This window comes from Oncorhynchus tshawytscha, linkage group LG19 (genome assembly GCF_018296145.1).
Source record: "Oncorhynchus tshawytscha isolate Ot180627B linkage group LG19, Otsh_v2.0, whole genome shotgun sequence".
In the NCBI taxonomy this organism is placed as follows: domain Eukaryota; kingdom Metazoa; phylum Chordata; class Actinopteri; order Salmoniformes; family Salmonidae; genus Oncorhynchus; species Oncorhynchus tshawytscha.
The window spans coordinates 15,418,224-15,432,946 of NC_056447.1; the positions used below are offsets into that span (position 1 = coordinate 15,418,224).

A 14,723-nucleotide genomic window follows, 5' to 3' on the forward strand; every position below is an offset into this window, starting at 1 on the left:
TGGCATGTTGGGTGATTGAGTCATGACGGTCCTACAGGAGGTCATGGAAGTGGAGGTGCAGTGAAGGCTGCTGAGGAGAGGAGAGCTCATTATAATGTCTGGAACGGAACAAATGGAATGGCATCAAACAGATGGAGACCATGTATTTGATACCCTTCCACCTATACTCCAGCCATTACCATGAGCCCGTCCTCCCCAATTAAGGTGCCACCAACCTTCTGTGCGGAGGTGAATGGTGTGTTAACAAGCCACATGTCTCTATCATCCCTGGTTGTCAGTCTTGCACGGCAGCGCTCATCACTGGCTAAGGGTTTAAGAATAGTGTCTTGGAAATTCTTTCCCACATGTTGCAACCGAAGTGACTGGGCCTTCAGCTGTTGTTGGATTAGGGCCAGCTCATCTGTTAGTTCTCTAACATTCTTTTTGACAGTGGCCAGACTGACTGTATTGATGGCAGTGGTACCTAAACAGAGGAGTGTCCCTACCGCTGCACCTATTGAGAGTAAAGCTCCAAAGAATCGCATCTGGGCTCTGCTAATCCTGGTGAATTTTTTCAGTTGTGCCAACATGTGATCGATGTCTAGCAGGGCATGCTTAAAGGAAAAATCCACCCAAAATCACTCATTCCTTTACACTAATATGTGAGAACAATATTGTTTGTGAACAAATGTTTCATTTTAGCATTACAATAAGGTTGGTAGCAATATGAAAAATGGTTGTAGCTCAAGTCGACCACAAAATCCACAATGCAATGCTCTTTCTACGGACTGGCTGGCTAGCTAGCTAGCAAGCAAACGTAGCTACACACAATAATACCAAAGACAATATCAGCATGTAAAGTAGATAGTTGACTGTAAAATCACCTAAACAATCGCCCCATGTTCAATCGACAGATTGATGTGCCTCACAGAGTGGAGCCTGATATTCGCATTGGCAGATATACTTTTGAGGAGATGGGAAACATTGCCCATGCTACGCCAATGGGCCGCACGGTGCATACTGAGCGATTCTGGGACAAGGAGCGCTCTTCTTCAAGGAATGAATGGGAATCTATTGGGTGCTAGCTCAAAAACACAACATTAGCACAGATTGTCAACAAGAAGTACAACATTACAAATCTTTTCAGAGATCTGACATAATTAACTTGCTATCTGTAATATCCTATAGCTTTGAAATCATGACATTATGTATTTTCAAGGAAAAGAGGCATGTTTCACAACATATACACTGACTATGAGAAGATCTATCTGGGGGATAGGGCTGCTAAACTAATAGTCATGCAATCTCTTCTCATAGTCAGTGTATATGTTGTGAAACATGCCTCTTTTCCTTGAAAATACATAATGTCATGATTTCAAAGCTATAGGATCCGTCATCATGAAGTGACGGATCCGTCATCATGAAGTGCTTTGAGAGACTAGTCAAGGACCATATCACCTCCACCCTACCTGACACCCTTGACCCACTCCAATTTGCTTACCGCCCAAATAGGTCCACAGACGATGCAATCTCAACCACACTGCACACTGCCCTAACCCATCTGGACAAGAGGAATACCTATGTGAGAATGCTGTTCATCGACTACAGCTCGGCATTCAACACCATAGTACCCTCCAAGCTCGTCATCAAGCTCGAGACCCTGGGTCTGGACCCCGCCCTGTGCAACTGGGTACTGGACTTCCTGATGGGCCGCCCCCAGGTGGTGAGGGTAGGCAACAACATCTCCTCCCCGCTGATCCTCAACACTGGGGCCCCACAAGGGTGCGTTCTGAGCCCTCTCCTGTACTCCCTGTTCACCCACGACTGCATGGCCATGCACGCCTCCAACTCAATCATCAAGTTTGCGGACGACACAACAGTGGTAGGCTTGATTACCAACAACGATGAGACGGCCTACAGGGAGGAGGTGAGGGCCCTCGGAGTGTGGTGTCAGGAAAATAACCTCACACTCAACGTCAACAAAACTAAGGAGATGATTGTGGACTTCAGGAAACAGCAGAGGGAACACCCCCATCCACATCGATGGAACAGTAGTGGAGAGGGTAGCAAGTTTTAAGTTCCTCGGCATACACATCACAGACAAACTGAATTGGTCCACCCACACAGACAGCATCGTGAGAAAGGCGCAGCAGCGCCACTTCAACCTCAGGAGGCTGAAGAAATTCGGCTTGTCACCAAAAGCACTCACAAACTTCTACAGATGCACAATCGAGAGCATCCTGGCGGGCTGTATCACCGCCTGGTATGGCAACTGCACCGCCCTCAACCGTAAGGCTCTCCAGAGGGTAGTGAGGTCTGCACAACGCATCACCGGGGCAAACTACCTGCCCTCCAGGACACCTACACCACCCGATGCTACAGGAAGGCCATAAAGATCATCAAGGACATCAACCACCCGAGCCACTGCCTGTTCACCCCGCTGTCATCCAGAAGGCGAGGTCAGTACAGGTGCATCAAAGCTGGGACCGAGAGACTGAAAAACAGCTTCTATCTCAAGGCCATCAGACTGTTAAACAGCCACCACTAACATTGAGTGGCTACTGCCAACACACTGTCAATGACACTGACTCTACTCCAGCCACTTTAATAATGGGAATTGATGGGAAATTATGTAAATATATCACTAGCCACTTTAAACAATGCTACCTTATATAATGTTACTTACCCTACATTGTTCATCTCATATGCATACGTTGATACTGTACTCTATATCATCGACTGCATCCTTATGTAATACATGTATCACTAGCCACTTTAACTATGCCACTTGGTTTACATACTTATCTCATATGTATATACTGTACTCGATATCATCTACTGTATCTTGCCTATGCTGCTCTGTACCATCACTCATTCATATATCCTTATGTACATATTCTTTATCCCCTTACACTGTGTATAAGACAGTAGTTTTTTTGGAATTGTTAGTTAGATTACTTGCTCGTTATTACTGCATTGTCGGAACTAGAAGCACAAGCATTTCGCTACACTCGCATTAACATCTGCTAACCATGTGTATGTGACAAATAAAATTTGATTTGATTTGATTTGAAACATGCCTATTTTCCCCTTAAAGATGGTGCCGACAGAGAGGACGGTCTCGCTTCTAGTCCTTAGGAAACTTTGCAGTATTTTGTTTTTTTTATGTATTATTTCTTACATTGTTAGCCCAGAAAATCTTAAGGGTTATTATATACAGCCGGGAAGAACTATTGGAGATCAGAGCGATGTCAACTTACAAGCACTACAAGCAGGAATACGACTTTCCCAAAGTGGATTCTTTGTCTGCACCACCCAGGGCATTTGAACTGATTCCAGAGGCCTACCAGAAACTACCACGCCGGAGAAGAGGGAGACAGAACGGTCTTCTGGTCAGCCTTCGTATGCGCGCACACCACCCACCGCTTCCGAGTATATTACTCGCCAATGTCCCATCTCTAGACAAAAAGGTAGACCAAATTAGGGCAAGGGTTGCTTTCCATAGAGACATCAGGGATTGTAACATACTCAGTTTCACAGAAACATGGCTCTCTCGGGATATACTGTCGGAGTCGGTATAGCCACCTGGATTCTCAGTGCGTCGCACCGACAGGAATAAGCATCTCTCCGGGAAGAAGAAGAAGGGTGTATGTTTCATGATTAAACACTCATGGTGTAATTGTAACAACATAGAGGAACTCAAGTATTTTTGTCCACCTGACCTAGAATTCCTCACAATCAAATGTCGACCGTATTATCTCCCAAGAGAATTCCCTTTACTTATTGTCACAGCCGTGTATATCCCCCCTCAAGCCGATACCATGACGGCCCTCAAGGAACTTCACTGGACATTTTGCAAACTGGAAACCATAGATCCTGAGGCTGCATTTATTGTAGCTGGGGATTTTAACAAAACAAATTTGAGAACAAGGCTACCTAAATTCTATCAGCACATCGACTGTAACACTCGCGCTCGAAAAACACTGGACCACTGTTACCCTAACTTCCGCAATGCATATAAGGCCCTCCAAGCCCTCCTTCCAGCAAATCTGACCATTACTCCATTTTGCTCCTCCCTTCCTATAGGCAGAAACTCAAACAGGAAGTTCTTGGACTAAGGACTATTTTGGTCTGACCAATCGGAATCCACGCTTTGTTAATGTAATTTAATTATGCCAATGTGCTTTCATCAATTGAAAACCCTTAATCTATTTTATGAGAATTTCTAAGATTTCTTGTTTGCATAAAATAGACGCAGACCAGTCTTTCAGTAATAGGTAATAGAATTGATTCTCGGAGCGCGCTCCCACTTAATCACGAGCAACAGTTTATATACAGATCATGACGTCATTTCATTGCTTTAACAGAATCCCCTCCTCTCGACCGGGACAAAGTGAGGTGAAAAGTTCATTCTAACTTACTAACACACTCCCAGGTAACTTTTGACCCCTCAACATTATCGATCACCACTGAGCTGACAGTTTTAATTAACAGAAAACCTAGGAATGCACTCACTGCCTTATCTAAAAACCCCAGAGCTAAGTTTCTGTAGGTTCAATGTTAGGTTAACGACCTTATTTGTTTACACAGTCCCCAACCCATATGTTTCTTCCTAGTTGGAATGGTGTTCATTAACTTTAATTACTCCTTGTCCGTGTCACACAATCCCTTCTTATGAACTCATATTTTTCATCAGATATAATAAAACAGAGTATAAGCTTACTTAGTAACAACTCTATTTAAAATGGGGATATTGTTTATTCATTTATTCATAATAAATCCAACACGCTTCAAGATTGTTTTGATCACATAGACTGGGATATGTAGCCTAGTGGTTAGAGCGTTGGACTAGTAACTGGAAGGTTGCGAGTTCAAACCCCTGAGCTGACAAGGTACAAATCTGTCGTTCTGCCCCTGAACAGGCAGTTAACCCACTGTTCCCAGGCCGTCATTGAAAATAAGAATGTGTTCTTAACTGACTTGCCTGGTTAAATAAAGGTAAAAAAATAAAAATAAATGTTCCTGGTAGCCTCAGAGAATAATATTGATGTTTCCTCTGATTCGGTGAGTGAGTTTATAGGAGATGTTGTACCCACTGTGACTATTAAAACCTACCCTAACCAGAAATAGTGGACAGATGGCGGCATTCGCGCAAAACTGAAAGTGAAAACCACTGAATTTAACCATGGAAAGGTGACTGGGAATATGGCCGAATTACAAACAGTGTAGTTATTCTCTCCGCAATCAAACAAGTGAAATGCCAGTATAGAGACAGTGGATTCGCAATTCAACGGCTCAGACACAAGACATATGTGGCAGGATCTACAGACAGTCACAGACTACAAAAGAAAAACCAGCCACGTCAAGGACACCGACGTCTTGCTTCCAGACAAACTAAACACCTTCTTTGCCCGCTTTGAGGATAATATAGTGCCACCGAAACGGTCCGCTAAAAAGGACTGTGGGCTCTCCTTCTCCAAGGCCAAAGTGAGTAAGACATGTAAATGTGTTAACCCTCGCAAGGCTGCCGGCCCAAACGCCAGCATAGCCGCATCCTCAGAGCATGTGCAGACCAGCTAGCTGGTGTGTTAATGGATATATTCAATCTCTCCCTATCCCAGTCTGCTGTCCCCACATGCTTCAAGATGGCCAACATTGTTCCTGTACCCAAGAATGCAAAGGTAATTGAACTTCTGTCATCATGAAGAACATTCAGAGACAAGTCAAGGATCATATCACCTCCACCTTACATATCACCCTAGACCCACTTCAATTTGCTTACTGCCCCAATAGGTCCACAGATGACGCAATCACCATCACATTGCCCTATCCCATCTGGACAAGAATATTTCCTATGCAAGAATGCTGTTCATTGACTAAAGGTCAGCATTCAACATCATAGTACCCTCGAAGCTCATCATTAAACTTGAGGCCCTGGGTCTCAACTCCGTCCTGCGCAATTGGGTCCTGGACTTCCTGACGGGCCGCCCCCATGTGGTGAAGGTAGGAAACAACAACTCCACTTCGCTGATCCTCAACACTGGGGCACCATAATGGTGCATGCTCAGCCCCCTCCCGTACTCCCTGTTCACCCATGACTGTGTGGCCATGCACACCTCCAACTCAATCAAGTTTGCAGACGACACAACAGTATTAGACTTCATTGCCAAAAATGACGAGACAGGTGAGGGCTCTCGGAGTTGGTGTCAGGAAAATAACCTCTCACTCAACATAAACAACACAAAGGAGATGATTATGGACTTCCGGAAACAGCAGAGGGAGCACTCCCTATCCAAATTGACGGTACAGCAGTGGAGAAGGTGGAAGGTTTTAAGTTCCTCGGCATACACATCACTGACAAACTGAAATGGTCCACCCACACAGACAGTGTGGTGAAGAAGGCATAACAGCGCCTCTTAAACCTCAGGAGGCTGAAGAAAGAAATTTGTCTTGTCACCTAAAACCCTCACAAACATTTACAGGCTGTATCACCGCCTGGCACAGCAACTGTACTGCCCACAACCGCAGGTCTGCACAACGCATCACCAGGGGCAAACTACCTGCCCTCCAGGACACCTACAGTAGCCGATGTTACAGGAAGGCCAAAAAGATCATCAAGGACAACAACCACCTGAGCCACTGCCTGTTTACCCCGCTACCATCCAGAAGGTGAGGTCAGTACAGGTGCATCAAAGCTGGGACCGAGAGACTGAAAAACAATTTCTATCTCAAAGCCATCAAACTGTTAAATAGCCAACACTAGCACAGAGAGGCTGCTGCCTACATAAATACTTGAAATCATTGGCCACTTTAATAAATGGAACACTAGTCACTTTAATAATGCCACTTTAATAATGTTTATATATCTTGCATTACTCATCTCATATGTATATACTCTATTCTATAATATCTATTGCATCTTAGCCTATGCCACTCTGTCATTGCTCATCCATATTCCATTCCTTTACTTAGATCTGTGTGTATTAGGTATTTGTTGTGGAATTGTTAGATATTACTTTTTAGATATTGCTGCACTGTCGGAACAAGAAGCACAAGCATTTCACTACACTCGCAATAACCTCTGCTAACCGTGTGTATGTGACCACTAACATTTGATTTGATTTGAGCAACCGTGTGACGCAGCATGACAACGTTAACGCGATTGGTCAACAGTCTGCTGGGTGGTGCGTTATACATTCCTTCATTCAGTGGATTCCTATCTCCTTTCCATGACATCTCTGGCAACTGCACCATGCAATGCACCCTGGACTGAAGAGGCAGGTGGCATGTGCTAGACCCTCCTTTAAATGAAACATTTCTCGAGGTAGGAATATTGCAAAAATATGGTCCATGGCTCATTCGAAAAAAATACACTCTCCCGTTAAGGCATATGCCGGTATTGAAATCTGACATGTATGATAGACGTTTTCGCTATCTAAAAGTCATCCTATTAACTTCCAGTGTAGTGAGAGCGACTAACACAGTGCTATGTCATACTGGACGGATGTCTGCCTGCTTGAACACCAATAACTCAGATACACATGAAAACATGAAATGACCCAGGAAATCGATAGAACATCACGCAGAGATGCACAAAAACAATATAACATTCAAAAAGGGTGAACCTTTAACTGCTTGTCCGGTCCAATCAGTCCCAGCCCAACTCAAGTGTGCGCTGGGGGGAATGTGTTTGCGGTACACCTCAGCGTCTAGGCAGATGTACACTCTCTGGTTCGCAGCGCAGGAAGATATCCACTGGAGATCCGCTTGTTAGTACATATGGTTGTTTGGATTCGACAAGGACGCAGAGTGCAAGGACCAGCCAAAGGAATCCCATCCTAATCTGGATTGAATTCCAGGGATAAAATACACTCTTGTGTTGTAAGGGTTCTCTGTTGTTAGGGTGCTCACCATGCTCAAAGGGATATTCAATGTCTGCTAAATGTCCGTCATTCTACCCCTGAACAATGCAGTTAACCCACTGTTCACCGGTAGGTCATCATTGTAAATTTGTTCTTAACTGACTTGCCTAGTTAAATAAAAATATAAAATAAAAATTGCGAGACATTGGAAAACCTCCCTGGTCTTTGTGATTGCATCTGTGTTTCACTGCTCGACAGAGGGACCACACGTCATGTGACTTGTTAATCAAATTTTGCCTCCTGAACTTATTTAGGCTTGCAATAACAACGTGGTTGAATACTCATTGACTCAAGACATTTCATCTTTTCATTTGTAATTAATTTTTAAACATTTCGACAAACATAATTCCACTTTGACATTATCGGATATTGTGTGTAGGCCAGTGACACAAAATCTCAGTTGAATCCATTTTAAATGCAGGCTGTAGCACAACAAAATGTGGAAGAAGTCAATGGGTGTGAATACTTTCTGAAGGCTCTGTATGTTGTTAGAATTTTGATATCACAAACAGAATTAGCGTCATAAGCAGTTTTAAGTGGAAACAAAAATTTCCGCCACACCCCCCATTCACCGCCAGTCATTAACTTTCATTTATCTTCCTACAGAGTCACATTCAGGTAAGACATTTTGATTCATTTTGAAACAGCAGATTCTGAGGTTTCCAAAACACTTACCTTCATCAAGTAACTCTCGAAATTAAAATAATGAACTCTATTTAAAAACTTTTTCCAAGATTAACCGCTGTTCCATGCCCTCCACATGTGAGGCAGCAGATTGCCTACAGTAACATAAACTTATAAAAATGCCATTGCGTTCTATGATTTTTTTTTTTACCCAAGACCTTTAGAAACACAAGCAAAATATTATTTTTCTGATAGCATGAATGAAGTATATATTAGACTGTTCCAATGTTGCAGTCAAAGTGACTGTTCATTGCCTCAAAGTGGGGTCCCTCGAGGCCCGGCTTCTCTAGTGTTTCTTTCTCTCTATCTCTCCTCTGCTCTCTCTCCCCATTATCCTCTCTCTCGCCCTCTCCCTCTCCCTCTCCCTCCGAAGCCAGTAGATGTGTTGGATCTCTGTCCTTGCAGCTCATCAGAAAAGACGCACACACACGCGCAAAAGCACTCACACAAAAACAAACTTTTCTCTAATGCGCGCTTCCCGCTCCCTTGATTCCTCCTCTTAATCCAGACCAACTGAGACATCCCTCCCTCCCATCACCCTCGTCTCCCCACCTTTGACTACTTTTATCCAATTTATCCTAACTCTTCCTTTGTCCCTTTGAAATCCCGAATCACAGAGAGAACATTAGGATGAAAAGAGAGAAAAGAAAAGTACACTCACATGTACCAGTTGTGCTTCTGAATCTGTTCTAACTGTAGGAGAGAAAGAAAGGAGAAATGTAAACACAAGCCATTTACACATACACAAGCCATTTACACATACACAAGTCTGGTCATTTTCATCCGGGCACCCAGTAGCAAAAGGCTTTAAAACGTTTTGGAAAACTAAAATGTGCATTTCTTATTGGACACAAGTAGCTCCCTGTTTCAGACTGTTGCCTAAAAAACACTACCCATTTCATGAGTAATCAAACAAAATTATCACAACATTATCGATTTTCAAAGATAATACAATATTACAGTTTTTCTCAATTGCTAAAACACTAAAACCCATTGACTGAACAAAGACTCATTTAGCTAATTATGCAGTCTGTTGTCAATACCTTAAACCATTTCACATGGTAAAACACAATTTGCAGATCTCACTTAGACTTTTCAGCAAAACTATAAACACATTCTCAAAACACATTCTGCACTCTAATGCACATGTCATCCATACTGGTAAACACAAGTGGCAACAATCAAATACAAATAGAGAACATATGTCATTGATTGAACACAACCACTCAAAATTGATTTAACCTGTTTCAAATGATGCGACACAACCAATATAAGCCAGTTCAGAGAGCAAACAGGTTGTTGAAGGTGGGAAGGTAAAAGTCTGAGAATGGATACTGTAGTACAGTGCAGTAGGCTGTATACTGTACAATGGACACATTTTATGGCCCTGAACATTGTGCTTTCCAAGACAAAAGTGCAAAGAGCAAAGCAGAGTAGTAATTTCTGATCATTTTGAGCTACTATGATAGAACATGTTTTCGTTCATCAAAAGACAATGACGGAAAAATATGAATTTTTTTTTTAGATTAAAAATGTACTTCTCCCTGAGAATTGTATGTTTTGACCAATATATATGAGAGAGAGAGAGAGAGAGAGAGAGAGAGAGAGAGAGAGAGAGAGAGAGAGAGAGAGAGAGAGAGAGAGAGAGAGAGAGAGAGAGAGAGAGAGAGAGAGAGAGAGAGAGAGAGAGAGAGAGAGAGAGAGAGAGAGAGAGAGAGAGAGAGAGAGAGAGAGAGAGAGAGAGAGAGAGAGAGAGAGAGAGAGAGAGTTTTAAATACTCTTTATTGGGTCTGGGGGCCCACCACACAATAAATACTCATACAAAACCAAAGTTACACATCAATTAAAAACACAACTCAAATTCCTCCTCCACAGTAACAACACACAACAGCCTCTGAATACCCACTATACTCAAAAACAGATCGATATTGTTGACAAGTTTATAATAGGCAAACTCAACCCTTAGTCTCGCTGCCAACATTCCCTCCAGCATTCCCACCACATCCACAGACCCCTGTCCCCGAATGCTGTTCTTTCGGGTCTTCCATATCGCTAATTTTGCTGCCCCTAACACAAAATTAAGCAACACAACTACACCCTTTTGACTGAACCTGTACTTTGGCCCAAATATATACAGTTGGGAAGAGAAAACCTCTCCCAACGTTGAGAACCAATCAGTGATCAGTTCAATCATCCCAACCAACCTGGGACACAGTAAAAACAGATGTGCCAGAGATTCAGACTCAGCACAGAATGGACACCCCTCCCCAACAGTAGGATCCAGGTGTACCAGATGCATGTTAGTGGCTATAGCTCCATGTATTATCCTCCATTGGAGGTCAGCTATCCTCTTATCAATAGGCAGTTTGTATAATGATCGCCAACAGCCATTTGGAGAGGCACCTGGACCAAGCACATCCGCAAACCTCTGAAGCTCTTGTATCAGACCCTTTGGTGGCTGTAAAATCATTAGTCTGTGCCACAGGGTAGAAGCAGCAAGATTATTAGCTACCAGGACTCGTCCCCTATAAGACAGCTGGGGCAACACTCATTTCCACCTTGACAGTCTGGCACACACTTTCCTCCGCTGCCCCACTGAAGCCCCCCTGGAAACCGTGGAGTGGACACCATCTGAAGCTGACCTGCCCACAGCGCTTCACTCTTTCCCCAATTGACTCTAGCTGAGGAGGCCCCCTCATACACCTTTAAAGTGTTTGAGAGAACCTTAACATCCTCACCCCCTGTAATAAAAACTATCACGTCATCTGCATACGCAGACAGTGCTATCGTGGGACCCTTCATTACACCTGGCACAAAGAAACCAGTAACCTTGCTCTTAAAAAACAAAGCATTGGTTCAATCGCCAGACTATATAACTGCCCTGAAATTGGGCATCCCTGCCTGATGCCCCTTTCGACAGGGATGGGGCAACTTAAACCACCACCCACCTTCACCATACACGAGGCTCCAGCATACAGTAAATTCACCGAAGACAGAAAAACATCCCCAAACCCAAAGGATTTCATTGTTTTAAACAAGTACTGGTGGTCCACACGATCAAAAGCCTTCTCCTGATCCAAAGAAAGTAAACCCACATTTACATCAGACAGTTTACAAATATCTAAAACATCTCTTATCAGAAACAAGTTGTCAACAATAGAGCGATCAGGTACACAGTAGGACTGGTCCTTGTGGATCAACAATCCAAGATACTCTTTCAACCTGTTTGAGAGACATTTAGAAACAATTTTGTATTCTGCGCACAACAAAGCAACAGGTCTCCAATTTTTTATGAGAGCCAAATCCCCCTTTTTTTTGGCAACAGTGAAAGAACCGCACATTGACAGGATATAGGAAGAGAACCCTCATGAAAAGATTCACACAGCACTTCATAAAAATCCTCCCCAATAGACCCCCAAAAGTGCTTATAAAACTCAGATGGTAAACCATCGATGCCAGGGGCTCGGCCTGTTGAGAGCTGCATAACTGCTGTGGACAGCTCCTGCATTGTAATGTCAGCGTCCAATGCGACTCTCTGCTCAGGTCCCAATTGAGGAAGACCATGTAACAACTGTTCAGTACACAGAGAGTCACAATCCTCCGCCTTATAAAGGGACGAATAGAAATCCACGGCATGTTGACGCATTTCAATATCATTCGTGGTCACCTTCCCATCAGGGAGACGAAGGCAGACCATCTGTTTACGTTGAAATATCGACTGTCCTAGGTTAAAAAAAAGCACTAGAAGCATCCATATCCTTGAGGGAAGCGAAATGAGACCTAATCAAGGCACCCTTCACTCTTTCATGCAGAAACGACCTCAGTTCATGTCTCTTGTCCTGTAAGTTCATGACTAGTCCAGGGTCGTTCTGAGTGAGCAGCTTCAATTCAATAGATTTGATGTCCTGTTCATGATCATCATCATTTTTTTTCTTCTTTTAACCTGAAGACGTTTCCCACCACCTTTTGCTGCTGCAACAGCAGTAATACATTTCCTCAAACGAAACCACTTCTTCTCACTCAATTGGTCTAACCCCACCATCTTCTGTAACTTGACAGCTGACCTCACAAACTTATCAACATCAAAATAATCTGCCAATTTGACAGATTTCCCAAAAGTCTGATCCAGAAACTCATTTACCTCCTCTAGATCATAAACTGAGTCCTCACCAGCAGCTGTCATATCTAAAGAGATATCCATATCCTTCTCCTGATCCTCAGCTGAGACCACAGACAACTGACTCCCCTCTACCACATCCCTTTCAACACTCCTCACTTGCACCTCATCACTCGTACCAGGCATCTCCTCCACTAACTGGGAGCCTAGCTCCACATGAACCCCAGCACTCGTAGTGGGCATCTCCTCCACTACCTGGGATCTTAGCTCCACATGAAAACCCTCCTGTACCTCATTACTCGTAGTGGGCATCTCCTCCACTACCTAGGAGCCTAGCTCCACATTAAAACCCTCCTGTACCTCATTACTCGTAGTGGGCATCTCCTCCACTCCCTGGGAGCCTAGCTCCACATGAACCCCCTCCTGTACCCCGTTACTCGCAGTGAGCATCTCCTCCACTACCTGGGAGCCTAGCTCCACATGAACCCCCTCCTTTACCCCAGCACTCATACTGGGCACCTGCTCACCAGTCTGAGGAACTGGCTCTTCAGATACATCCTTACCTTCTACAACAATACTTTTCTGTAGCGTAACATTTCCCTCTAATACAAGTTGCAACCCCGTGCCCTCAACACGGATAACTTGTTCCTCAGCAACAGGTGCTTTTGGCTGCTCTACCACTGTCGGCCCACCTCTCTCTACATCAGAGGGCCCTGGCGTTACGATGACCACCTGCGCCCCTCCCTCGACCTTCTCCCTTTTCGGGCAAGCATGTCGTTTATGACCAACATCCCCACACTCAAAACACTGTTGACTACCCGTACTAGCATAAGCCATATACAGTCTATTGTCATACTTGATTTTAAATGATTACTCTAAAGTTTGCTCCGGTGAGTCCAAAAACATAAACACCTGTCGCCGAAATGACATTACCTGTTTCAACACCGGGTGTTTGCAACCCAACGGGACAACCTTAATTGAACTGGCGAACTTCCCAAAGCGCAATAACTCGCGCTCCAATAGCTCATTTGGAATAAATGGAGGTACATTTGAAATCGTTACCCTTGTTGACGGAGAAAAAAGCGGCGTAACTTGAATAAACATTCCTTTAAGAAGTACACCAAGCTCAACCATCCGATCAACTAGACACTCTTCTTTAAGAAATACCACCACAGCTTTATTCATCCGGGATGCATAAGCAATATTCTCATAGCCTACCTTCTCTCCTACGGCGACCAGAAACTCCTCCACCGTGACAGCAGCTTCAGTAACACACCTAAAGCCATGCCTAAGTGACAGGGACGGCATCCCCATTCGGGCTGCCATCCCCGCCAAAATCAGGGTAATTTCGATACGAAAAACAAAATACTTAATTCTACCACAAAAAATAAATAATAATAACCTTAATCATGCACAGAAGAAAACCAAAAAAATGCCACCAAGAAATAGCAAACCGAAAGAAAGTTGTGAATATCTAACTCTCCACAACACACGCACTCCTTCACTCAAACAATTCCCAGCATGCACCAATCACTCCCAGCATGCAGAGAGAGAGAGAGAGAAGTCAGACCAGAGCATTATACACAGTCATACACACTGCTCTAACCCTGCCAAGCCCTCTGGCTCAAAGGTGGTCTCTATTTCATTCTCTATTTCTCTGCGCTGGTGAGCAGTGCCATGAGTTGGCCTCTGCCCAGTACCCCGTGGGCAGAAAGACAACAAGCTCATTGTCTGAGAAGACCATGAGAAAGAGATAAACAGAGAAGGAAACAATAAAAAGAAAAGAAGACTGAGAAGACTAGAATGAACCCAAGGTGTGACCGGTGCAGTGGATTATGAATGTCATTGTCAATATGAATTGCTTTTTTGTCTGATTCTCTGTGCCCTTATAGCAATTACTGCTGCCATAGACTTTATTAAAGAGGACATAGTTCAATATAGCAACTTGCTATTCTAAGGTTTCAGATCAAGGAACCTATGAAGTAATCTCTCAAGGAACTTGTTGCTTTCCCTCACAAAGT

At 43.7% G+C, this 14,723-nt stretch overlaps 1 protein-coding gene across 1 annotated transcript in view; it reads right to left on the reverse strand.

Annotated features, from left to right (window-relative positions):
* brsk2a (BR serine/threonine kinase 2a) overlaps positions 1 to 14,723 on the reverse strand; it is a 512,190-nt gene that overhangs the window by 78,995 nt on the left and 418,472 nt on the right. The window contains exon 9 of the mRNA XM_042302009.1: positions 9,247 to 9,278. Within this exon, the coding sequence (XP_042157943.1) occupies positions 9,247 to 9,278 (32 nt within the window). The remainder of the gene's footprint in view (positions 1 to 9,246; positions 9,279 to 14,723) is intronic.